This window comes from Rana temporaria, chromosome 3 (assembly GCF_905171775.1).
Source record: "Rana temporaria chromosome 3, aRanTem1.1, whole genome shotgun sequence".
Taxonomy (NCBI): Eukaryota; Metazoa; Chordata; class Amphibia; order Anura; family Ranidae; genus Rana; species Rana temporaria.
This window is the reverse complement of record NC_053491.1, coordinates 81,620,029-81,646,764: the sequence shown is the minus strand read 5'-3', so window position 1 is coordinate 81,646,764 and position 26,736 is coordinate 81,620,029. Positions and strand designations below refer to the sequence as shown.

The following is a 26,736-nucleotide window of genomic DNA, read 5'->3' as shown; positions in this document are numbered from 1 at the left end:
CCAATCACGGCTGATCACGATGTAAACAGGAAGAGCCATTGATGGCTCTTCCAGTTTACATCGTGATCAGCCGTGATTGGACACGGCTGATCACGTGGTAAAGAGTCTCCGTGAGAGACTCTTTACCGAGATCGGTGTTGCGGGGTGTCAGACTGACACCCTGCAACAACGATCGCCGCGATGCGCGCCCCCGGGGGCGCGCAGCGACTCAGAATCCTGAGGACGTCATATGACATCCAGTCAGGATTCTACAACCACTTTGCCGCTGTCAATCTGTCATTGGCGGGCGGCAAGTGGTTAAGTACCCATTTATTTGTGGGTAAAATTAAAAAACAGGATTGGTTCATTTACGTGAGAAAAACCTTATTCACTGAACTCAGTAAAACTGTATTTTGCAAAGGGAGCAGTCTCTATTACTTTAGTAAATTAACTTTATATTTACTTAATACACAACAGTATAGAAATATTTATTTGTTAATATCAGCTCTGCTAGGTATACCTCCTGTGTCATTAAAAAAAATCAAAAATTAAATAAATTGAGTTTGAAAAACAAAGTGAAATTTTCAGAAACCAAAAACAAATGAAGACGATCTTTCATTAACCTGTTTGTTGATAATAAATGCAAGCAATGCAGTCAGATGGAGCTTTTATAGGGACGTGCTATCAAAATAAAACATAAATGTAGCTGAACAGTCTCAAAAGTTTTTTGATAGATTGTTGGACAACTTAGGACTTCATGCAGAAATGGCACTGAAGTTTCAAAATAGTTTTTAAAAGGGATTAGCTGTAATTAATGCAGAGTGACCTCCTTTCTTCATTTTGAAAGAATTAATGAGGACCCCTGAAAGGGTCCATTATGTCCAATTGTCTCAATTATGCAAATAAAGTTGAAATTTTTAAGCAGGGGTAGCAAAGTTTCAGATTAGTAGCTCCAGAGATCCTTCTGCAAAGTAGGCATTTTTCAGTTACTATAGTCACACAGAAGGTTTAACAAATTGGAGATTTGGGCATTATCAAAGTAGATTTGTTGTGCCTTGTTCCACCATGAGATGAAAATACCCTCTGGGCAGGGAGATGGATCATGGGACTGCTAAAGGATTACCTTCAAAGGCAGTCATGAGATTGGCTTGGACAAAGAGGCTGCTCACATGCTTATCATATGAGATTCTCTTCTTAAAGTGGTGGCAACCCTTCTCCTCAGGGAATCTCATCAACTTTCAGAAGGCAACCAGCAAGGCAAGACACAAGAGCCAGTCCTTCCAGGAGTCTTCAGGTAGGGAAATGCATAAGGCCATATTCATGGGCTTAAATAACCATCAGGGATAACTTCATAAAACAATCTTACTGGTGCTTTGACAAGCCTTACAGTATATTAATATAGTTCTTGCTGTCTACAAGATACAAGTAATGTACCGTATTTATTATACATTATACTTTTCTATGTCATTTCTCATAGACAGCATGCTTTTTTTTATCATTTAAACTATGTTGGGTAATTGCTTTTGTTTTATTACTTTCTCTTGTCAAATTTATTGTACATATTAATACTTTCTTTATCTTTCTTTATTGTTTGAGAAAAAAACTGCAGGACTAATATATTTTTTTGTTTTTTAAATATTTATTGTATTCTTATCATTGTACAGAACATATAAAAGATACGGCACTAATATGTTTTTTTAAGAGACTTGTAGACTTGTATATAAGTATTTAAATTATTTTCCATATGATGTGAGATTGGCTAAAATATTTGCAACAAAGAGCAACAAAACTCCAATTACTGCAAAAGAACAAACCCCTATGGGGTATTCTTTTTCTTTCTCTTTTTCTTTTTCCTTCTTCTTCTTCTTCTTGTTCTTCTTTTGCTTCAAATACTGGATGTGGCACTAAAAAAATGCATAAAATTACCATTCTCCATATTTTGTCCAAACTTCAACCAATAAACAAAACATCAATCCCAACACTCCTCCAGCACACTATACGCATTTCAGTTCATTAGTTCAAAAAGTAAAGCCCCATACACACTATCAGTTTTCCTGCAGGTTTTTCTCCTCAGGTTTACCAAAACCATGTAGTGCAAGGGCCTGCCTGATTGCATACAAATTAAAACTCTGAAGCCTCGTACACACGACCAAGTTTCTCGGCAAAAACCAGCAAGAAACTTGCTGGGAGATATTTTTTGCCGAGGAAACCGGTCGTGTGTACATTTTTCGACGAGGAAACTGTCGAGGATCCCGTCGAGCCAAAAAGAGAGCATGTCTTCTTTTTCCTCGACGGGAATGGAGAAACTTGCCTTGTCGAGTTCCTCGACAGCCTAACAAGGAACTCGACGAGGAAAACTTGTTTTGCTCGTCGAGTTTCTCATGGAGCCGCCGAGGATCTCGGCGAGCCAAATTTCCTCATTGAGTAACGAGGAAATAGAGAACACGTTCTCTATTTGGCACAACGAGATTCTCGTCGGTTTCCTCGGCCGAAAGTGTACACACGGCCGGGTTTCTCGGCAGAATACAGCTCCAACCGAGTTTCTGGCTGAATTCTGCCGAGAAACTCGGTCGTGTGTATGGGGCCTGAGGTTTGACCTCATATTAGATGATTTTGGTAAACCTGAAGAGAAAAACATGCAGGAAAACTGATAGAGTGTATGGAGCTTAAGATTCAGAGGAAGGACTGTTTAAGCTGAGAATATGAGGCAGGATGTAAAAAAGTCTAAAAGTCACAATATCAGCATTTGCTTGTGAATATTGTCCATTACCTTCAGGGCAATGGCTGGCTCCTCTGGTGTATGTAATTGCTCATGTTTGCACAGAAAATGTTTTACAACTAACTGAAAAATCTGCCTGTCAAAGGGTCCTGGTCTGTTATTTTGAGTAAGAAATCCAAAGTAACATTTTTGTACCCCAGCCAGCAGCAGGGGACTATTTCCCATCTTTCTGGAAACATCAAACTGTCTATAGCCAACTTTAATTGTAAACTCCTTGGCCTCTTTGCAGTTTACAGAAAAAAATATGATCAGTTTTAGATACTACTATAAATGTTTTGACTGCATCTTCTTAGTTATATTGGATAGAAGAACTGCCACACTCCTAAAAACGATGTCTTTATTTGTACAAATAAAATCCAAAAACAACCAAAGCAATACAGTCAAAACGTGGTGAACAGCAAGAAAAAGGTGGCTCAAGCCCCATACACACTATCAGTTTTCCTGACAGTTTTCTCTTCAGGTTTACCAAAACCATCTAATATGAGGTAAAACCTCAAGAGTTTCAATTTGTATGCAATCAGGCAGGCCCTTGCACTACATGGTTTTGGTAAACCTGAAGAGAAAACTGACAGGAAAACTGATAGTGTGTATGGGGCTTGACATGTTTCACATCATGTGATGCTTACTCATAGTCTTCTCTTAGTTATACAGTATATAAATAATAATAGAGACTGCCAACATTTATTTTTAAATCACCACCAGCATTGAAAGGATGCACGTTGAAATACTCTCATATACGTTTACGTAATGATAATCCAAACACAATTTACTAAACAAAATGTCTAAAATAAGCAATTGTGAGTGCATTGAAAGTTGTACTCCTTGTTTTATGCTAAAATAGTTACAGTCTTACAATTAATTAATATTTTTTTTCATAACCATCATGTATCCCATTAACACATATCTTGTGTAATTATCTGGGTAGGTTCCCCTGTACCTGTACCTGACATGATCATTTTTGTATAACAAATTCTAGAACACATTTACAGTGCAAGAATTAAGACGGTGGGTAAAAAAAAGGAATGGTCACCAATTGCTAAAAAGGAATAATACAAATAAATTATCCAGACATGGGGGTTATTTACTAAAGGCAAATCCACTTTGCACTGAAAGTGCAAACTATAAGTTCAAAGTGCACTTGAAATTGCACTGAAATTGCACTTGGAAGTGCAGTCGCTGTAGATCCGAGGAGGACATGCAAGGAAAATGCAAAACAGCATTTTAGCTCGCACATGATTGGATGGTAAAATCAGCAGAGCTTCCCCTCATTTCAGATCTACCCCTTAGATTTACAGCGACTGCACTTTCAGTGCAATTTCAAGTGCACTTTGCACTTGTAGTTTTCACTTGTAGTGCAAAGTGAATTTGCCTTTCGTATATAACCCCCATGGTGTGCAATATACATAATATATACAGAGATATATGTTGGAACAAATACACAATTTGAGGGCAATTTATTTTCATAATTTTGTTCATCATAGTGTAAACTTTTGCCATATCATCTCATATGTGACTCAATTTCAGTGCATGCTGTAGTATTCTTCCCTGAATCTGATCGACATTCCACATTCACTTTTTGCCCCCAAGCATAGTGATTTGTGACAGTCATGAGACTCAAAAAATGTTTTTAGACACTGTTTTCTATGAAATGAATGGATTCTTTCATCATACATGTAGTCACATGAAAAACCATGCTTCCTAGTGACAGATTCACATGATGTCTAGATTTTTTAGAGATTAGCAAACAGTTTATTTCTCATTATCACAAGTGATGCTGGATAACATTCCACTGGCTTTCATTCCACTGGCTTTCCAGCTGTAAATACTTACCCAATTGTAGACATTCAAAGGCCGTTAATAGGTTCAATAAAGTGTATTATTCTATGGTTGTGCTCCAAATGCACATGTGTATGCATGTATGCAGAAGATTTGTAACCTTTTTTGAATTTTTTTATACTTAGTTAGACCCCTTTCACACTGGGGCATTTTTCAGGCGCTTTAGTGTTAAAAAAAGTGTCTGCAAAAGCTCTAGTTTTAGCAGCGCTTTACCAGCGTTTTTTGGGCGCTGGCAGTGTGAAAGGGCTCTCAAAGCACTCAGGTTTTTTTACATTGGGATTGCAGATGAGGCTTCTTTCAGGAGTTTTACAGGCACTTTTTTAGCGCTAAAGCGCTAGAAAAACCCCAGTGTGAAAGGGGTCTTAAAAATAAAAGTATATAAAAATATATAGGAATATAAAAATATGTTTTTAAAAAGTATATAAAAATATATCATGAACACAATGGGGGGTTATTTACGAAAGGCAAATCCACTTTGCACTACAAGTGAAAACTACAGGTGAAAAGTGCACTTGAAATTGCACTGAAAGTGCACTTGGAAGAGCAGTCGCTGTAGATCCGAGGGGGACATGCAAGCAAAATAAAAAACAGCATTTTAGCTTGCACATGATTTTCAGTGCAATTTCAAGTGCACTTTGCACTTGTAGTTTGCACTTGTAGTGCAAAGGGGATTTGCCTTCGGTAAATAACCCCCAGTATATCTGTCATGAGAAGTATAAGGCCTCGTACACACGACCGTTTTCCTTGGCAGAATCTAGAAACTTGGTGGGAGAGATTTTTTGCCGAGGAAACCGGTCGTGTGTATGTTTTTCTTCGAGGAAAGTGTTGAGGAACTCGTCGAGCCAAAAAGAGAGCATGTTCTCTATTTCCTTGACGGGAATGGAGAAAATTGGCTCGTCGAGTTCCTCGACAAGCCTAACAAGAACTAGACGAGGAAAACAATGTGTTTCGCCCGCCGAGTTCCTCGGTCGTGTGTATGAGGCCTATGGCCATTGCTGGCCTTGGGGTTGCCACCTCATCCCTTTAAAACAGAACACATATGAATTACACAGGTTCTGTGGCTGATTAAGGTGGTAATTGAACTCAAGTGGAGCCTTATCTAAATTAAATTAGCCTCAGAACCTGTGTAATTCATATGTGTTCTGTTTTAAAGGGATGAGGTGGCAACCCTAGCTGGCCTCTTTCTGAAAATGCTGGTTGTCTGTCTCTGGTTGGCTTTCATAAATTTGGTTTAAACATGCAGCAAACAGAAGTCAGATGGAAGTTAGAATTTCTTATCTCTGTACCAAGACAAAACATTAGCATGACAACCAAACAAGTAACACTTTCAGGAGAGGCCAGCAATAGAAGACTGAATATTTCTCTCCTAAGAGGTTTCATTTGAGGGCCTGTTCACACCAGATACATTGGGCTGCACTGGGCAAGGAAAAAGCATCAGTTAATGGATGTTAACACCACTGTGCTGTGCACTGCTAAACGATATGGCATGCAGTATTTTTTTTAGCGCAGCGTGGTGCGATACAATCCACAACATTGCACTGCAGCCAATAAAACTGAATGAAATGTCACATTGTGGTATGTCAATAAAGTTTTAACATAAAGAAAAAATCTTACAGTGCAATGTGCTGTTTACATCCCACTGGCACTGCTGCCTTCACATCGCACACCAGTGGCTGTGTGGTAGTGCATGCTGCCCTAAGTCTACCACACCGGTTACAATATGACTGTACAATATCTGTACAATCTAGAAGTACGAAAATTAACAGTATGGCCTAATATTATCAGCACCACATCCCAAGCTACTGGAATCATACCACCAGTGTTCCTATATTGACCATATTCATTGTATGATGACTATATAATGATATTATATGTACAATTATGAGGTTCAGCAGGAACTAGAGTCTTTGCTAGGGATGGGCAGCATACCCCTTTTACATTTTATATGTTTTTTAAATGTATGGATTAATAAAGTATTTGTAATATTTTACTCTGTGTTCATACTCTCTATCTGCTCTTGGGTTTATATTGGCGCACCTTTAAAGCTCCTCCCTTCTTTGGTATTGGTATGATATCTGTACAATCTATGTAATTTGAGTTACATAAACTATACAATCAGTTTGCATCCAATTAGGAAGGTGGTTGCAAGACATAGTTGTTGGTAGATCGAAAGAGATTGTACAATTAGATAGATCAAAAGAAATTGTACAACCAGATCGTAACCAGTCTGATGAGCTTAAGGGGGCATGCACACTGCACTTTTATTTCAGCTTGAAGAAGCTTGTGCTTTTTTGTGCTCTTGTGAACGTTTTTTTTTTTTTTTTTAGTTACTTCAAGCTGTTTCAAACTCCTTTGAGCTCCTTTGAGCTTTTTTGGGCAAAAGCTATTTTCTTTTTCTCAAACCCTCCTCGATAGTATGTTCTTAATCTCTGTTTAAACAAAACAAAAAGCTGGAAACAAACGTTTTCATGCAAGCCTCTTTTGAGCTCTTTTGAGCTTTTTGAGCTCTTTGGGGCACTAGCTCCTCTCAAAAACGTGTGTTTGGTGTTTTTTTACTCTTCTACCTGTGGGAGCATATGCCGGAAAATGCCTAAAAAAGCCAAAGTGTGCATGGACACATTGGCCAACATGGAGAGGAGTTTAGAGGCAGAAAAAATAAGAGGCCCCTACAGGCTTTTGAGCTCTTTTGAGCTCTTTTTTGAGCTTCTTTGAGCTACAGTGTGCATGAGCCATTAATGGAAGGCATGGCTTTGCCAAAGAACTATCCCTCATCGGAACTTCAGCTTGCCATGGTCAGAGTCATAGGTGTTTGCAGCCTATTGCATTAGGGTGTGCACCCCAAAGCTCAAACACACACTACCGATCACTCACCATGTTCATTCAGAAAGGGAAGGGGCTGATAAATACATATTTACTGGCCCCTTTCCTCACTCATCCTAAAACATCTCCGCAGCAACAGCCGGCAGGAGAGGAGAGGAGGGAAGCCGGGGGGGGGCTGCAAAGGGAAGGAGCCAGAGCGGTAGGGGGATCTGTGCTGCACAGAATGATTAGGGTGTGTCTGGGCACACCGGGCACACCCTGTACACATGCCTATGGTCAGAGTAGATAACGTTGCCTTGTAATGTGGTTAAAAGATCTTTCCAGCAGAATTCTACAGAACGTCTAAAATAACACGTGCAAGGTGTTTCTGTCCTTGTTTTTATATACCAATTTTTTGTTTTTCTTTACCAAGTCCTTTACAAACAGATTTCAACCTGTCTATTCAGGTATAATGGCCCTCTATGCGAGCCAGTGAGAGTCATTATTCCTGGTCTGATGACTTCTGGTGCTTTAAGGTATGTAAAAAGAAGTGGGGCAAGGGCCAACTGTTTATTGCAAAAAAGCTGTGGTAGCCAATGACCACTTTGGAGATAATCCATTTGATTTTCACCAATCAACCAAATCTACCTAGCTGCCAAATGTAAGTTAAATATTCAATAGTGCATCTGAGAATGTAAAAGTTTCCATTTCAATGTTTAACTTTGCATTCGTCTTTGCAGTGCTTCTGAGTTGTTCTCCATTGACAGATATTTCAGGAGAGTAAAAAGCTGAGAGCATAGAAACTCAGTGTGATCACTAGACAAGAACTCATTGGCTTACTCTAAGGCCTCGTACACACGACCAAGGAACTCGGCAGGCGAAACCCATAGTTTTCAACGTCGAGTTCTTGTTAGGCTTGTCGAGGATCTCGACGAGCCAATTTTCTCCATTACCGTCGAGGAAAAAGAGAACATGCTCTCTTTTTGGCTCGTCGAGTTCCTCGACAGTTTCCTCGCTGAAAAACGTACACACGACCGGTTTCCTCGGCAAAAAAAATCTCCCACCAAGTTTCTTGATGAATTCTGCCGAGGAAACCGGTCGTGTGTACGAGGCCTTAAGGGTCTTTTCCTACACTCCCTGTTTCATTGGCATTATTATTTTTTTTAAGTACCTTCATTTTTTAGAAACGTACTTTGCATACAATTGTTTATTCCTCTTCTCGATACAGATGAACTAAATTGAACAACCCAAATCCTACAATGTATGGCTACAGATTTTACTGCATCTATAATTATTGTTACAGATAAACAGTAGGTAAATATAGGTAAATTTAAGTTTTTAGAAAGCTCATAAAATCTTGTCATAATAATCACTGGTCGCCACCATTACGAGTAAAAAAAATAAATAATAATAATAATTCCATAAATCTTATCCCATAGCTTATAGCTATAATTTTTGCGCAAACCAATCAATAAACACTTATTGGCATTTATTTTACCAAAAACACGTAGCAGAATACATATTGGCCTAAATTGATGAAGAAATTTGAATTTGAATTTTTTTTTATTGGATAGGTTTTATAGCAGAAGGTAAAAAATATAGTTTTTTAGCCCTGATTAAGCACTGACCGCAGTGTGAAACGTGTAGGCTGCTATCTCCACTGTTTTGCTGTACTTTGTAGTGCATTTGCCATTTTTTTAAATAAAGACAACCCAAGGTTTTTTTTGGAAGTGCGGCTGTCCATTCTTCTAGCCTTTACAATTTGCCTTGTGCATTGCCTGGACTCCTGGGGCCAGATTCATCAAGAGATACGACGGCAGATCTCCTGATCCACCGTCGTATCTCTGAGATCCGACGGTCGGATCTATGCGACTGATTCATAAGAATCAGTTCCGCATAGATCTCCCTTAGATCTGACTGGTGTAAGTGACTTACACCGTCGGATCTTAGGCTGCAATCTCCCGCCGGCCGCTAGGTGTCGCCTCAGTCTTTTACGCGTCGGATATGCAAATGAGGAGAACCGCCGATTCAGAAACGAATGCCCGCCCGTCGCTTTTTTTTTTACATCGTTTGCGTTCGGCTTTTTCCGGCGCATAGTTACCCCTGCTATATGAGGGGTAGCTAATGTTAAGTATGGCCGTCGTTCCCGTGCCGAGTTTCAGATTTTTACGTCGTTTGCGTAAGTCGGTCTGGAATACGGATGGCCGCAATTGACGTTGCCGCCGAAAAAAATGACGTCCTAACGATGTCATTTGGAGCATGCGCACTGGGAAATTTCGCCGGCGGCACAGTTAAATCGGCGCGGGAACGCGCCTGATTTAAATTGTACACTCCCCCTAGCCGCGGAATTTGAATTCCGCCGGTGGAGTTACGATCCGCCGGTGCAAGTTTCGAGGTAAATGCTTTGTGAATACTGCACTAGCCTCGCAAAATTGCACCGGCGGATCGTAAATCAGATAGATTACGCGGATCTAAAGATCCGCTAATCTATGTGAATCTAGCCCCTGGTCTCCTGAGAAGCTATTAATTATCCAGCACACCCACCTGGAGCGGTAACTTCCCTTTCCTACATATTGGCCTAAATTGATGAAGAAATTTGAACTTTTTTTATTGGATAGGTTTTATAGCAGAAGGTAAAAAATATATATATTTTTTTCATAATTGACGGTCGTTTTTTGTTTATAGCGCAAAAAATAAAAACTGCAGAGGTGAGCAAATACCACCAAAATAAAGCTCTATTTTATGGGGGGACATAAATGTTATTTGGGTATACAGTGTCGCATGACCGTGCAAATGTCAGTTAAAATAACAGAGTGTCGTATTAAAAAAAATGGACTGGTCATGAAGGGGGGTAAATCTTCCGAAGCTGAAGTGGTTAATTGGTTGCTGAAGGCAACAATCACACTTTTTGTACCTGGGGCCCCTTAATAAATTAAAGTATCCGATTTGCGCTTTTAGCTAATATCTGCAATTTCTAAGTAAAAAACAAAAAAACATCCGCCTGAACTGTGCACTTAATCTGTCATAATCCTTGATCAAATATTCCTCAACCTCACAAAGTGTATTTTCTTCCTAGCCTGTATTTTCTTCCTAGCCTCATTAGGCAATTTTTGTGGCCAGGGATACATTTAGATGCCAAATGACTGTAATCCTTGGAGAAACAGCGGCTTACAATGCCAAATACATGCAAGAAACAATGTACCCACTTTCACTTAGCTCATGTATGCTGCAGAATTTGCACCGGATTATAATCAAGCTGTCGGTAAGAAGATTAAACAGACAAGGACAGTGAAACTTCAAAAGCTGAACATATTCTGAGTGCTTGCTATAATGATCTTCTCTAGGCTTGCATATATCTTTCCAACACCAAATCTGGACACTTGTCACACACGACATTAGTGACTGTACTTATATTGTGCACTAGACACGTAAGACTCAATTCACAACATTTTAACCAAAGCATAGGGATCAAAATTCTAACCTTGTGACTTTCATTTTCAAATCTCATTGGACTGAGCTAAAGATGACTGCCACATTTTTAAAATAAGTATCCTAATATCCTGTGTCTGTGGTGGCAGATGTGGCTGAACATAAGATATCAGGCTTTATGTATGAAAAGGTACATTTTCTTGTTGACCATAGCCACTAAATTAGGGTGACCAGACATCCCCAGTTTCAGGGGACAGTCCCCTGATTGAGGACCTTTTGTAAATAACCCCCATAGTCCAAGTTTAAAACAAAAACAGTTTTTTATAGGCATATATACTTTTTATAGGCTGAGATACTGGGGTTGATTTCCTAAAGGCAGACTGTGCACTTTGCAAAGAATATTCACTCATTTGCAAGGAAAATTAAAAAAGCAGCATGTTTGCTTGCACATGATTGGATGATGGAAGTCAGCAGAGAGTTTGCTCATTTACAAAGCTCTGGAGCAACAGAGTGCAATGGTCTATTTGCCTTTAGTAAATTAACCCCTCTGTGTTCAGCTCACTTTCTAGACATCGTGGGGTTGATTTACTAAAGGAAAATCCACTTTGCACTACAAGTGCACTGCGAGTGTACTTAAAAAGTGCACTTGGAAGTGCAGTCGCTGTAGATCTAGGGGAAGATCTGAAATGAGGGGAAGCTCTGCTGATTTTATCATCCAATTACAAGCAAAAATGCTGTATTTATTTTCCTTATGCCCCGTACACACAAACGGATTTTCCAATGGAAAAAGTCAGACTGATTTTTTCCATCTGAAATTCCGACCGTGTGTATGCCCCATCGGATTATTTTTCGATGAATTCCATCAGAGTTTAGATAGAGAACATGTTCTCTTTTACTACAATGGAATTCCGTCGAAATTCTGATGTGATTTTTGTCGGACAAAGGTCCGACCATGTGTACGGGGCTTTACATGTTCCCCTCGCATATACAGTTACTGCACTTCCAAGTGCCCTTGTAGTGCAAAGTGGATTTGGCGTTCGAAAATAACTCCCCATATCCAATGTTCATTAACCTCCCTGGCGGTATGATTCTGTCTGGAATTACGTACCAAAAGCGGTACAATTATTTTGCAAGGAAATTTGGAGTTTTATACTGTAGACCTGTAATTTTTAGAAATAACTCACTTAAATCTGATCAAACAAGAGTCTTGTAGGCATCCCGGGGATGAATTTTTTTTTTAAAACAAAATTATAAATTATAATATAATAAATAATTATAAATAATTATAACAAATAATAATATAATTATAATACAAATTATTCAATAATGTAATCAATGCAAAAACACTGAAATTTGCAGAATTGTCGCTGTCATTACTTTTATTTTTTTATGACGTATTTCCCCACAAATCGCTATCGCACAATTCTGCAAGTGATTATAATTTATTATCGCTGTTTTCTAGCTGCTCTAAAACCATTTTTGACATAAAGGGACACTTTTGGACAATCTACAGTTTGCAGGGAGAAAGAACAGTTTTTATTATATAAAAGTACATGTAGGACACTGGGCAGACCACTAGGGACAAGGGGGGTGTGTATTTTTTACATACAGTACTGTAATCTATAAGATTACAGTATACTGTATGTATAGTGTTTGTTTACTTTTTTGAATTTGGCGCCGTTCTCCGCCCCCGTGCGTCGTATTGTCGCAGGGAACGGAGATCGGCGGCACACGGGGACACTGTGAATCGAGCGAGGAGGACCCGCTCGCTCACACAGCGGGGATGCATCGCTGGATCCAGGACAAGGTAAGTAACTTGCCTGTGGATTCAGCGAGCAGGTAAGCCGCGCCGCTGCACACTCTGCACGTCCACCCCGAGCGTGACTCGGGGATACCGATCCTAACATGGAAAACCCACCCCGAGTCACGGTCGGGTTTACCGCTAAGGGGGTTAACAATAAACATACTATTCCAAACATGTTTAATACTAAACATGCTATAATTTAGCACAAGCTCTTTATTGGGTTCATTCAAAAGCTGAATGCAAAGAATGGTGTTGTCAGTGCCCAGTAAGATGTCAGCTTTCACTAAAATACCCACTCTAATCTTGTGTGAGAAGATTTCTAATTGGCCCAATCAGGTTATTACTTTAAAGGTGCTTCATGAACGGGATTGAAATGTATGTATAGCTAAAAATTCCCATTATAAACTTTTGTCACTAATCTGTTCTCATTAGATGTTTTACCTTCATCTTTTCCTTTGGTGGCAACTCAAGATTTTTGGATTCTTCCTCATTTTTAGTGGTGACAATGATCACAAGGGCAAACAGAGGAGGACACAGACAGAAATAAAAAAACTTGTCAGAGTGTCCAACCCTTCCCTAATCCATAAAAAAAACTGTTTTGACTTTATATACACTTTAAGAAAGCCCAAACTTTGGTGGAGGAATTGTATTTCTACCAGGCTATGAGTCCATGATATCCCAGTTCAGGACCTCAGGCCTCGAACACACGACCGTTTTCCTCGATAGAATCCATCAAGAAACTTGGTGGGAGAGCTTTTTTGCCGAGGAAACCGGTCGTGTGTACGTTTTTCATTGAGGAAACTGTCGAGAAACTCGACGAGGAAAAAGGAGAACAAGTTCTCTTTTTCCTCGACGGGAGTCTCAATTTCCTCGTCGTGTTCCTCGTCGGGCTGGTTTTCGACGAGAAACACAATCGTGTGTATGCTAAGAAACCTGCGCATGCTCAGAATAAAGTATGAGACGGGAGCGCACCTTCGGTAAAAGTAGCGTTTGTAATGGAGATAACACATTTTTCAAGCTGTAACAGACTGAAAAGTGCAAATCGTCTCTTACCAAACTTTTATTTAACACGTAGTAACATGAGATTAGCAAAAGCAGCCCCAAGGGTGGCGCCAGTAGAATCGAACTTCCCCTGCTGTCGTATGTGTTGTACGTCACCGCGTTTGAGAACGAGGAGATTTGGTCTTGACTGTGTGTACGCAAAGAAAGCTTGTCGAGTTTCTCGACAAGCCTAACAAGGAACTCGTCGAGAAAAACGATGTGTCTTTTCCGACGAGTACCTTGGTCGTGTGTACGAGGCCTAAGAATTGGGGAATTTGATAATACTAGGGAAACATTGTCTAGAGATTCATAATCTGAAGATATTAAATGGTATAAGTTTGTAAATGTACACAGATCACGTGAACAAGGAAATTAATTATATTTAGATGTGTTAGCACTGAATTAGGATTCATAATTACATAAAGTGATTACATAAAATTGCATATTAAATTAAAATATATATAGTGCACAAATATGGATTCAGATATTCAGCTGAACTCGCACGATTTCACTCCCGCTGGCAGTTTCGATTTCGGCCGCGATTTCAGAGACATCTGTGCAGGTTTCTGCACAGATGTCAATGTAAATCGCGGCCCGAAATCGCAAAAAGTAGTACAGGAACTACTCGCACCGATTAGGACGGTGCCATTGCCTACAATTGCCGGCAAATGCCACCGATTTGAGATGCGATTTGACATCTCAAATCGCATCTCAAATCATACCAGTGTGAACCAGGCCTTAAAGACTTTTCTAGAACAGAAAAATACCTGTGGGTCTATCAAAAATGCACTCAGCTTTTAATACCTTATTGTGGACAGACAGCACACAGCATTTCTCTAGACTGGTGTCAGCCCTACCCAACTTTTCTTTGCTAAACTGGCTAAACTACTCAACCACTCCCACTATTATAGGCACTAATTGACTTGTATTCATAAGATAATAACTAGAAGGCATAAATAAACTCTTTGAGATAACAGGCAGAACGAAAGAACAGGTCGTAGGACAGCTGTGAACTTATGACAAGATCATTTTTTTGCACTGATAAAACAGATATAAACACTTTAAGTGATATATTTAATATGCTTTACATACACTTTTAACATTCTATATGCTATTAATGGTCTCAAAACAAACATTTTATTAACTGAAAATTGTTTTTGCTTGTTCCTAGGGTCAAAAGGCTTGGATAGAAAAGACATTTTACAAAAGAGAATGCATCTACATAGTTGCCAACAGCAAAGACAGCACCAGGTGATTGTTTATGTGTTTTTTAAGAAAATGTGTATGTGTTCATAAAGGTTGCTTTAAAAATCTGTATTAATCTCTATAAAAATGGAGTAAGGGACGGAGGGGACATAACTCCTTTAGCTATGTATAGTGTACAATCATATGCATTTATTTTGTATTAACAAAACCCTTCTCTACAGTTTACAGATTACTAGGACTAATAAATGATTTACGATGCTGGCTAATAAATGATTTACAATGCTGGCTTCTGGGCATTTTTGAAAGTGTGTACTTTATTTTAATAATTAAAAGCATTATATATAATGCTGTATTTAAACTATTAATACTTGCAAAATTAGTTGCTAATGGTTTGTTTATATTACAGTATTCACATTTGCTGTAACTTCCCATTTTGGCAAATATATTAAACTAGAGAAACGGTTTTAAGGGAAACATGGAGGTGTTCTGTGCATCCCCGTGCAGGCACATCTATGTGGGTGCGGGTGCATGAACTCACACTTTCTGCATTTGAGGCTGTGGACCCACACCCACATGGATGTCCGATTGGGAGCAGCGGCTGTGTCTATGCAGCCACTGCTTCCCATTTGACATGAATGAGACTACCTGCACATAAACAGGGCCCTAACACGGGCCTTCACTTTAGTATGCCCCATGTGAACGGGGCATTAGAAGGAATTTAATAGAAATTTTGTAAGTTATGTTGTGTTTATGGGTGCTAATAAATATTTTAATGTATTTTTAGTGAAAACAGTGATGTGATTTGTGCAACTGCTGTGGGACCCAAATGATCAACTATTGCAGGGGTTTTACTGGGAAACAGATCGATCTGGGGGGATTATACAGGGGGGGGGGGCAGACTGATCTTTTGGGGATTACACTGGGGGGGGGGGGCAAATTGACCTTGGAGGGGGAGAAGAATTGTGCTGGGGGACAGATTGACCCAAGGGGGAGGGGAAGGATAATACTGGGGGGAAGACTGATCTGAGGGGGATTATACTGGGGGACAGATTGATGAGAGGAAAAGGACCTAATTTCATGTACATCAATCGTAGGGTGATACTACGGATGCACCAGTGTTAGGTGTGCCACCTCCCCGATAATGTAGAATTGGACTAAGGACTAGTGAATTGGGCTCTAAAGGCACACGGTACAAGTAGTATAAAAAACTAGAAAATATTTTTTATTATTGGTATAGAAATATCATAAAAACAAGTTATAGATATAAAATCACAATTGAAATTAAATTAATAACTGGTTCCACACACATGGTTCACATTCATTGTATGATTCTAACATAGAAAGCTTAAATAGAAAGCATAATCATAAAGTAGGTTATATCACAAGTGACCAGGTGGTTATCCAGAGGAACAGGAGGGCTTGCTCAACATGTTGCGTGCTTTGGGATTAGCGCTTCCTCAGGAGCATAGATATCTCATTAAAAGGTACCCTGCGTTGGTGATAATCAACGAACGGTCTCTTGTTAGCCTATCGTTGGTTGTAATTCACAGAGGAATGTTACTTCAACCAGTTAGGGGAGTAGTATCATAGAATGAAAAACAAAGTTGCATATGATGGTATGGCAATCAGTTGCTGGTAAGCAATAGACAAAAAACCTATTCCAGGGATATATTCACAAAATGAACTGTACACATGGTACAATGGGCCTGACACGAATGAGCAGATGGGTCAATCTGCCTCAACGATTGCCAACCTGAGTGGCCTCAATCCATATACATGGAAAGGGTAACAGGTAATGGCATTAAAGTCCTTAGTGCTCCAATAAGGTGTGTAACTACGTGTATCCCTGGTTTTCAGGTGACGCCAGTGGGGGACAGATTGACCTTGGAGGGGAAGAAGGAATGTACTGGGGAATTATACTGGACTGCCCTGGGGGGGTGGGGTATTGCACTGAAGGGCAGACTGTCATGGGGGGGGGAATTATGCTGGGGGACAGATTGACCTAGAGGGGGGAAGGATTATACTGGAGGACAGACTGACCAGGGGGGACAGATTGTCCAGAGGGGTAAAGATTATACTAGGGAACAGACTGACCAGGGGGTTTATACCGGGAACAGAATAACCCGGGGGGGAGGGGGAAGGATTATACTGGGGGACAGACCTACCTGGGGGGATTGTACAGGGGGACAGACTGAGCTGGGGGATTATACTGGGGGACAGATTGACCTGGGGAGGAGAATAGTTAAACTGAGGGAAAGACTGACCTGGAGGGAGGATGGATTGAACTGGGGGACAAACTGGCCTGGGGGGTTATACTGGGGGACAGATTGGCCTGGGGGGAAGGATTCGATTAGGGGAAATACTGACCTGGGGGATTATAGTGGTGGACAGATTGACCTAGGGGAGGGAGAAGGGTTAAACTGGGGGACAGACTGACCTGGGGGTTGTACTGGGGGACAGATTGACCTGGAGGGAAGGATTAGACTGGGGGACAGGCTGACCTGGGGGGGGGGTGTACTGGGGGACAGACTGACCTTTTATTTAACATTCCCCTTAAGCCCCTCCCACCATTGATGCAATTTTCCCACACCCACTGTTTGCCATGGTGTACTACATGCCATATTACAATTCTAAATAGTGTTCCCAAAGGTACCCCAGTTTTTTTTTCACAGTTCTAGCAATACTCCTGGCATGATGAAAAAGATGCCCACTCTTCACTATAGTGCACTTAGCACCCTGTTTTTTTTTTTCAAGCACTGGGGCCCAACTTTTATTTTCATAAAAGGTCCCTGCTGAGGAGATATTCTTTAAAGCCTGAGGATGGAAGAATGCATTAGGTGAACTGGGTTAATATTAGATCTGGCTAGGAGCTGCAGTAATAGTTCTGACAGGATAGATAGATAGATAGATAGATAGATAGATAGATAGATAGATAGATAGATAGATAGATAGATAGATAGATAGATAGATAGATCGATAGATAGATAGATAGATAGATAGATAGATAGATAGATAGATAGATAGATAGATAGATAGATAGATAGATAGATAGATAGGTTATCTTCACATGCACACAAATTTTCTTTGGTTAATTTTCCTCTAATCTCCCTAATGGGGCCTCCTTCCACCTCCAGGCCTAATAGCAGTGGCATTGGCTGTTATGTCTATTGGTACACCACTGTGTCTACTGTGTCCTGATTTGGGTAGCTATTTCATTTATTAACAGTTTTTATGACAGAAGAAATACATTCAAATACAAAAATAACATACAATAAATTTATAAACGCTCTCTCTTTCTCCTACACTTCAATAATTTTTTTTGCATTTATAGGTATTTTATACTCTTAATTTTTCATTTGTTTCTTTTTATTTTCTACCTATTGGGCCATATTAATACATTCCATTACCTCCCTCATTTTTGCTTAATATTTTGGTTGCATTATACCAAAACATTTTTCTCTATTTACATTTTACCTAATATTTAAGTGTTAAACATGTTTAATAAGTAAATATAAGGCCTCATGCACACTGGACATTTTTGGATGTTTTTACAGCAGCTGTTTTTGGCTTCAGATGTTTTTTTTCTACAGTCAATAAACTCCCCATCATGTTACCCTATGTGTCCATGCACACATAGGCTGTTATCAGCAGTTTTAGGCGTTAAAAAAAAAAAAAAAAACTAGTGGGTTCTGAGAGGAGTTTTTCAGCTGTTTTCAGCTGTAAAAACCCTCTAACGTCCAAAAACGCTGATAAACGCTCAAAAACACGTCTCGACAGCGTTTTTGATCCATTGAAACATTAAAATGAAAGAAACCCAAAAAAATGCGGAAAAGCTCTAAAAAACGTTATTGCAAAAACTTTAAAAAACTTTGAAAAACTCACCACAAAGCTACTGGTGTTTCTATAACGTTATTTTAACATTATTTTAACGTCCGGTGTGCATGAGGTCTTAAGGCCTTTTTTTTTTTTCCATTTATTAAGACGACCATATGTTCAATACAGGCTTTTGAGTAATTTTTTTTTTTTGCTTTATTTGCCAAATATGTATTCTTGGTGGAAATTGCACACAGGAACTCAACTACTGCTTCAAGGACATCTCCCGACTCCTGCTCCCCAATCCCCTCACCCCCACCTATTTTATTTTTTATTTCCTTAAATACATAACTCAATCCTACCTGTCGTCTGGCCATTCTCATCACCTCTTGCCTGGCAGGTCCTTACTGCTGCATTAACCCATATGCTCCCATAATTAGGTGTAGGTGCTGTTCAGTATTGCAGTAGTGTGAGTCCAGTCCTGTGAGTCCAGTCCAGTGTAATGTCACACCCCCAGGGGGCATGTCCAGCACAGCTTAGGCTCACAGCAAGGGGTAGAATAATTCTGTCTGACATTCATCCCAGAAGTGGGAGGTGGAAGGTAGTGAAGGACAATGCAGAGTTCGTTGCTGGAATATGAAACAGTGAGTAGTACAGAAATTAAAAACTACATTTTGCATTTAACACTTAGATCCTGTAGTGCTTTTTACCTTCATGTCTATGCTCAGCAGTAGAAATGACACATCAGACAACAAGGGGTATGACTGCATTCTAAGCCTGTGTTGCTTAAACTGTACAGCTGCATACTTTTACCAGTGTGTGACGCCTCGTACACACAACCGTTTTCCTCGGCAAAATCCACCAAGAAAAATGCTGGCAGAGCATTTTTGCCGAGAAAAACGGTTGTGTGTATGTTTTTCGTCGAGAAAACTGTTGTGGATCTCGACGAGAAAAAAAGAGAACATGCTCTCTTTTTTCGATGAGAAACACGTTCGTGTGTATGCTAAGAAACCCACACATGCTCAGAATAAAGTATGAGACGGGAGCGCACCTTCGGTAAAAGTAGCGTTTGTAATGGAGATAACACATTTGTCACGCTGTAACAGTCTGAAAAGTGCAAATCGTCTCTTACCAAACTTTTACTTAACACGCAGTAACATGAGATTAGCAAAAGCAGCCCCAAGGGCTGTGCCAGTGGAATCGAACTTCCCCTTTATAGTGCCGTTGTATGTGTTGTACGTCACCGCGTTTGAGAACGACGAGATTTGGTCTTGACGGTGTGTACGCAAAGCAAGCTTGTCAAGTTTCTCGACAAGCCTAACAAGATACTCGTCGAGGAAAACGATGTTTCATTTACGACGAGTTCCTCGGTCGTGTGTACGAGGCCTTAAAGTGTTACTAAACTCACAACAGTAAAATCAGTCTGTATATGCAGTAAAGCATGTTTGTTGTACTCACTGTAAAACCTAAGGGGTTGCTCTTCTGAATGTGTAAAAAGGCTGCTTGACCTTCTCTTCTCTTAACCTTCCCTTCTTTCACTGTGCCCAATCCATGTCCTGATAGAACAGAGTCTTGGGGCCAAGCTGCACATGCTCAGTTTGGTCTGTTTTTTTTGTGGAGAGTGCATGTGATTAGCACATGGCTAATCAGCACTGTCCAGACAAGAGGGTCAGGGGTTCTACAGCCTTATATGACAATCAGGGGAGAATGACACTAATAGATACTTCTGATAAGAAACGGTATTTAGCAGTTTATATTTACTAAAATAATTGCATTTCCATGTTCTGTGTACCGTGAAAGGCCAGATATAGTGAATACAGGGTCCTGGTTTTAGTAACACTTTAAACAATAAATATTTAGTTACAATGAAGTAGTTTAACTATTATATTGATAATTTAGCACTTGTCACAAGTTTTAGGCAAGAATTTAAAAACATGTAAATTCACATGTGATTCAGTGCTTATATATTGCTGTTGTAATATTTTCAGATGTTACTGTGGTCAGCTTATTACTCAGCATATCCCAGTTCCTCAAAATGCCATAGCTAACAAGAATGGAGAGGACAACAAGCAGTTGGAAGCTGTGCCTGACAAGTGGTCTATTAGTAAGCACACACAGCTGAACCCCACAGATGCTTATGGAATCTTAGAGTTTCAAGGAGGTGGACACTCCAACAAAGCCATGGTAAGATCTTTATGGAAATACTATGCTTTGAAGTAATATGGGGCCCGATATAATAAGCTCTATGACAGTGGAAATGTATGTGTTTTCTATTACTTCCGAAACTTTGAGAAATCAGGCCTGTATGTTTAAGTTTTTTAGCAAAACTGCAAATAGATCAAAATGTTCAGTTGTTTTTCATAAATTTACAGTTATTCTAAAGTCGATGCAAGAAAATCCCAGGTAGCCAACACAGCTAAAGTTAGTGGCTGTAATTTTCGAGCTTTTGCTGTTTTTAATAACAGCAAAACATAGTATCTAACTCCTTATCAGTGCTATTTGGCCTTTAGGCCTCATGCACACTGGATGTTTTTGGTCGTTTTTACAGCAGCTGTTTTGGCAGTAGACGTTTTTTTCTACAGTCAATAAACTCTCCATCATGTTATCCTATGTGTCCATGCACACATAGGCTGTTATCAGCAGTTTTGGGCAGTGGCTTTTTTGAGTAGTAAAAAACAAACAAAAAACGAGTGGGTTCTGAGAGACGTTTTCAGCTTTAAAAACACTCTAATGCTGATAAATGCTGATAAACGTCAATAAACGCTGATAAACGCTCACAAACGTCACTCAACAGTGTTTTTTAAAGTTTTTGATCCATTAAAAAAAAAAAATTTCTTCAACCAAAAAACGCTAAAAAACCCTAACACGGAAAAACGCTAATAAACGCTTAAAAAATGCTATTGAAAAAACGTTGAAAAAAGCTGAAGAAAGTTGAAAAACTCACTGCAAAGCTACTGGCGTTTTTTATAATATTATTTTAATGTTCAGTGTGCATGAGGCCTCAGGCCTCATACACACGACCGAGTTTCTCGGCAAAAACCAGCAAGAAACTTGCTGGGAGATATTTTTTTGATGAGGAAACCGGTCGTGTGTACATTTTCGACGAGGAAACTGTCGAGAAACTCGACGAGCCAAAAAGAGAGCAAGTTCTCTATTTCCTCGACGGGAATGGAAAAACTTGCCTTGTCGAGTTCCTCGACAGCCTGACAAGGAACTCGACGAGGAAAATTATGTGTTTCGCCCGTCGAGTTCCTCGGTCGTGTGTAGCAAACCAAATATATGCTTATTGCGATTTTTTGGTTTTTACCAAAAATATGTAGAAGAATACGTATCGGCCTAAACTGAGAAATAAATTAGATTTTTTTATATATATTTTTTCAAAATTGTCGCTATTTTTTTGTTTATAGAGCAAACAATTAAAACCGCAGAGGTGATCAAATACCACCAAAAAAAAGTTCCATTTGTGGGAAAAAGAGGACGTAAATTTTGTTTGGGTGCAACATCGCACGATTGTCAGTTAAAGCGACGCAGTGCTGAATCGCAAAAAGTGCCCTGGTCAGGAAGGGGGTAAATTCTTCCGGGGCTGAAGTGGTTATACTTTTACCTGAAACTTTCTATTTCTTGTTCATATATATTTACAGTACATTAACAGCCAAAGGGTGGAAGTCGATAGCGTTGTTACATTTTTTTTGTAGTACAAGCACAAACTTTTATTAACAAAATACTAACTGACACTGTCCTATAAAAAAGAAAAGGTTTGCAAAAGATACCCAATAACGTGTGATAAAAAATAAAACATTTTTTTCTTATTATTGCACATGATTGGATAATAAAGTCAGCACAGCACATGCTATAACCCTTTATTAACCTCCCTGGCGGTATGATTCTTTCAGAAAAAAGGTGCTGAAAGCGGTACCATTATTTGCATGGAAATTTGGTGATTTGTACTGTAGGCCTGTAATTCTTAAGAATAACTCATCTGACCAAACAAGAGTGTAGTAGGCATCCCGGGTATGATTTTTTTTTTAAAACAAAATTATAAATGATAATATAATAAATAATAATAAATAATTATAACAAATAATAATATAATTATAATAAAAATTATTCAATAATGTAATCAACTCAAAATCACTGAAATTTGCTCAGTTGCAAAATTGTCGCTGTCATTACTTTTATTTTTTTATGACGAATTTCCCCACAAATCGCTATCGCACAATTCTGCAAGTGATTATAATTTATTATCGCTGTTTTCTAGCTGCTCTAAAACCATTTTTGACATAAAAATACACTTTTGGTTGCTATGGACAATCTACAGTTTGCAGTCAGAAAGAACAGTTTTTATTATATAAAAGTACATGTAGGGCACTGGGCAGACCACTAGGGACAAGGGGGGTGTGTATTTTTTACATACAGTACTGTAATCTATAAGATTACAGTATACTGTATGTAATGTGTTTGTTTACGTTTTTGAATTTGGCGCCATTCTCAACTCGTGCGTCGCAACATCGCAGGGAACGGAGATCGGCGGCACAGGAGGACGCTGTGTGAATTGAGCGAGGACGTGCTCGCTCACACAGCGCGGTGGCATCGCTGGATCCAGGGACAAGGTAAGTAAACACTGTCTGTGGATCCAGCGAGGCAAGCCAGAGTCTGACTCGGGGTTACCGATCCTAGCACAAAAAATTAACCCAGAGTCAGACTCGGGAATACCGCCAGGGGGGTTAAAGCGGAGATCCGACGGCCATAGCGCCGATTATTTATCAAGTTGCCATAACACGGGCGGTGTTGGAGGAGGGTCCCATCCCGTTGTTAGGGCAACCTAGATAGATCCGCCCTAAATCGTGTAATTTCCTGTTGGGAAATAACGCTATTTTTAGACACACTCCTGCCCACTGATTCCTGGGAAATGATAACTCAGATTTCTCAGGAGCACAGTCGAGGGAGGAAGTGATGCGGAGTGCCGTAGAGCAGACAGTGGCAGATTAGGAGCCACCACCTAGCACCAGGGCACTTTGGGTAAGTAAAAAAAAAATTCACTCCAAATGTTTGTCATTATTGATCAAGGACTGGGAAAATGTAAAAAAAAAATTGACTGATGAGTGATTCATTTGTTCTTTTGCAGTACATCCGTGTATCTTATGATACAAAGCCTGATTCTCTGCTTCACCTCATGGTAAAGGAGTGGCAGTTGGAACTCCCAAAGTTATTAATCTCTGTACATGGAGGACTCCAGAATTTTGAAATGCAACCTAAGCTGAAGCAAGTTTTTGGAAAAGGACTAATTAAAGCTGCTATGACTACAGGAGCCTGGATATTCACAGGGGGTGTCAGTACAGGTGAGATCTCTTATACTTCACACAACTGATTCAGTGCTCACATAAACAGCGACAAATTTGAAATCCTAACTCCCCCACAGAACAATCATTAGACAAACTATAGCAATAAAGGAAATAATATCACGGTCCTGTTCAAAAGTTTGCCTACCCTTAGCTCTCAGGCTGGGTTCATGAATATGCAATGCGGGAACCAGCGCGATTCCAGTGTGGGTTCCCGCATCTCTCTCGCAGGCAGTACACACTGCCCTATGCAAATTGCTGTGGGTGTCAATACAAAGTTAATGACACCCCCAGATCGGCTCGCAGATCGCAGTGCAAGCTGTGAAATGGCTCAGGAATCGGATTGCATAGAAAACACCCATGCAATCTGATTCCAGAAAAAGGGTGCTGCACCGTTTTGCTCCGAATGCAATGCGAATTCGGGCATACAATATATATGGCTGAATTTGCATCGCACAGACATCGCATGTGATCTGCACAGCAACACAGTGAAAATTACATGCGATGTCTGACATCTCAATAGTGTGAACCCAGCCTTAAATGGATGTATTTCCCCTTTTTGCATCAATCACTTCCAGTCTTTTGTCATAGTTGCTAATGAGGCCTTTTATTTATGTAGAAAAGTTACCCATTCCTCTTGACAAAAAGCTTCCAGGTCCTGTACATTTTTTGGTTGTCTAGTATGAACTGCATATTTGAGATCTCCCCAAAGTGGTTCAATGGTGTTGAGGTCAGGAGATTGTAACGGCCACTTCAGAATCTCACTTTTCTGTTGTAACCACTGAAGAGTCTACTTGGTCTTATGTTTCCAATTATTTTGATATTGGAGTTTAAGTGTGCCCCATACGTAGTTTAATATGCTACATTTATTTTGCCAAAATTTGTCAAAAATAGCAGAGATTCACCTCCATGCTTCACAGTATGGATTGGTGTGCTTCTTTTTATAGGCCTTCTTGACTTCTGTTCAAACATGTCATTTATAGTTGTGACCATAGTTCAGTTTTGGTCTCAACACTGCAAATTATTTTGTTGTTTTTGAAGCTTCCCTATGTGCTGATGGGTTTATTGTAAGCAGACTGTTTTGTGGAGTGGGTACAGCAAACATTTTACAAATTCTGCCAGTGATATATGATGTTTATTTCATATGATAGTATTAGTTTTACATGCAGTGACTAATTTTTCATGAACATTTTATATAACAATGAACACTCTTACATCGTTTTTTTTGTATTTTACAAATGTTCTTAAGCCTCGTACACACGACCGAGGAACTCGATGGGCGAAACACATCGTTTTGCTCGTCGAGTTCCTTGTTAGGCTGTCGAGGAACTCGACAAGGCTAGTTTCTCCATTCCCGTCAAGGAAATAGAGAACATGCTCTCTTTTTGGCTCGTCGAGTTTCTCGACAGTTTCCTCAACGAAAATGTACACACGACCGGTTTCCTCGGCAAAAAAATATCTCCCAGCAAGTTTCTTGCTGGTTTTTGCCGAGAAACTCAGTCGATTGTGTGAGGGGCTTTAGTCTCCATGTTTGCCAAAGAGCTAAGATAATGCATTGAATCTTTTTTGGAACACTGATAATTTGGACACTATCTTTAAAACGAAGTTCCACTTTTCCACCTCGTCCTCCCCTCCACTTCCACCTTTGGATACTATTTTTGCTGGGAGGGGGAGCAGGTACCTGGTGTAGACAGATAACTGCTCTTAGGCAATTTGAGCGGAAGTTTACCCGCCTCTTCCTTTGCCTGCAGCCTTCTGGGACATGGCGCCCAGAAGGCTGCGGGATCAATTTATAAAGTGCAGCGCAACTCACGCTTGCGAAGTAGGAAGCCAGCTGTAAAGCTGCAAGGAGTCACAGCCGTGTTCCCAGACTAAAGATGGGGACCTGAAGACCAGTGATGAACCGGCTTAGGTGAGGATGGCACTGGATCCCTGGACAGGTAAGCGTTCTTTTAGTAAAAGTCAACAGCTACAGTATTTGTATCTGCTGACTTTTAATGTTTTGTTCTATGATGAAGATCTTCTTTATGTTTATTGTCGCAAATAAATCAATAGCATGTGACTTGTTTTTTGATCTTAGTTCGCAATTGATCCTTACGGCACTTTGCATTGTTTCAGGTGTCATTCGCCATGTGGGGGATGCTTTGAAAGATCACTCTTCCAAGTCCAGAGGACGAATATGTGCCATAGGTATTGCCCCTTGGGGCATTGTAGAAAACAAAGAAGATCTCATAGGAAAAGATGTAAGATGTTTAATATCAATTAATAAATTAGAATGGTTACAAGAATGATGTTGTTTATAAAGTGGAATATTAACAAACTTGCGTATATATTTGTATCCAGTGTCACTGTTTGATTTATCTAGCAGTTACATTTTTTGTGCTTATTTTTTATTGAAAAAATTTGGTTTTCTATCGCTGATTGGCTTTTCTGACTTGCTCTACAGATTAAAACTCCTCTGGGTTCAGATTAGGTTCACATTGTGGATTAGTTACAGCAAACGCACACTGAAACACCAATCAGATTACCATTTAAACAGGAAATGTGAATGTGATTGGTGATACAGAAGCCAAAGCGGTCAGGAACTGTACTGACATGCTACTGACCTTTTTATGGGGCTTTATGTGTTTTTTCTGCCTGGGATTACACAGAATTCAGATTAAGGTAAACTCAGTGATGTTTTGCATATAAATACAGTTGATGTGTTTACT

The 26,736-nt window shown here is 39.7% G+C and overlaps 1 protein-coding gene across 1 annotated transcript in view; it reads left to right on the top strand.

Moving 5' to 3' along the window:
* The first annotated feature begins 1,179 nt into the window (after positions 1–1,179).
* Positions 1,180–26,736, top strand: part of TRPM1 (transient receptor potential cation channel subfamily M member 1) — a 137,779-nt gene continuing 112,222 nt past the window's right edge. The window contains exons 1-5 of the mRNA XM_040342820.1: positions 1,180–1,273; positions 14,839–14,918; positions 20,675–20,870; positions 23,812–24,025; positions 26,144–26,268. Coding sequence (XP_040198754.1) covers positions 20,868–20,870; positions 23,812–24,025; positions 26,144–26,268 — 342 coding nt within the window. The 5' untranslated portion in view covers positions 1,180–1,273; positions 14,839–14,918; positions 20,675–20,867. The remainder of the gene's footprint in view (positions 1,274–14,838; positions 14,919–20,674; positions 20,871–23,811; positions 24,026–26,143; positions 26,269–26,736) is intronic.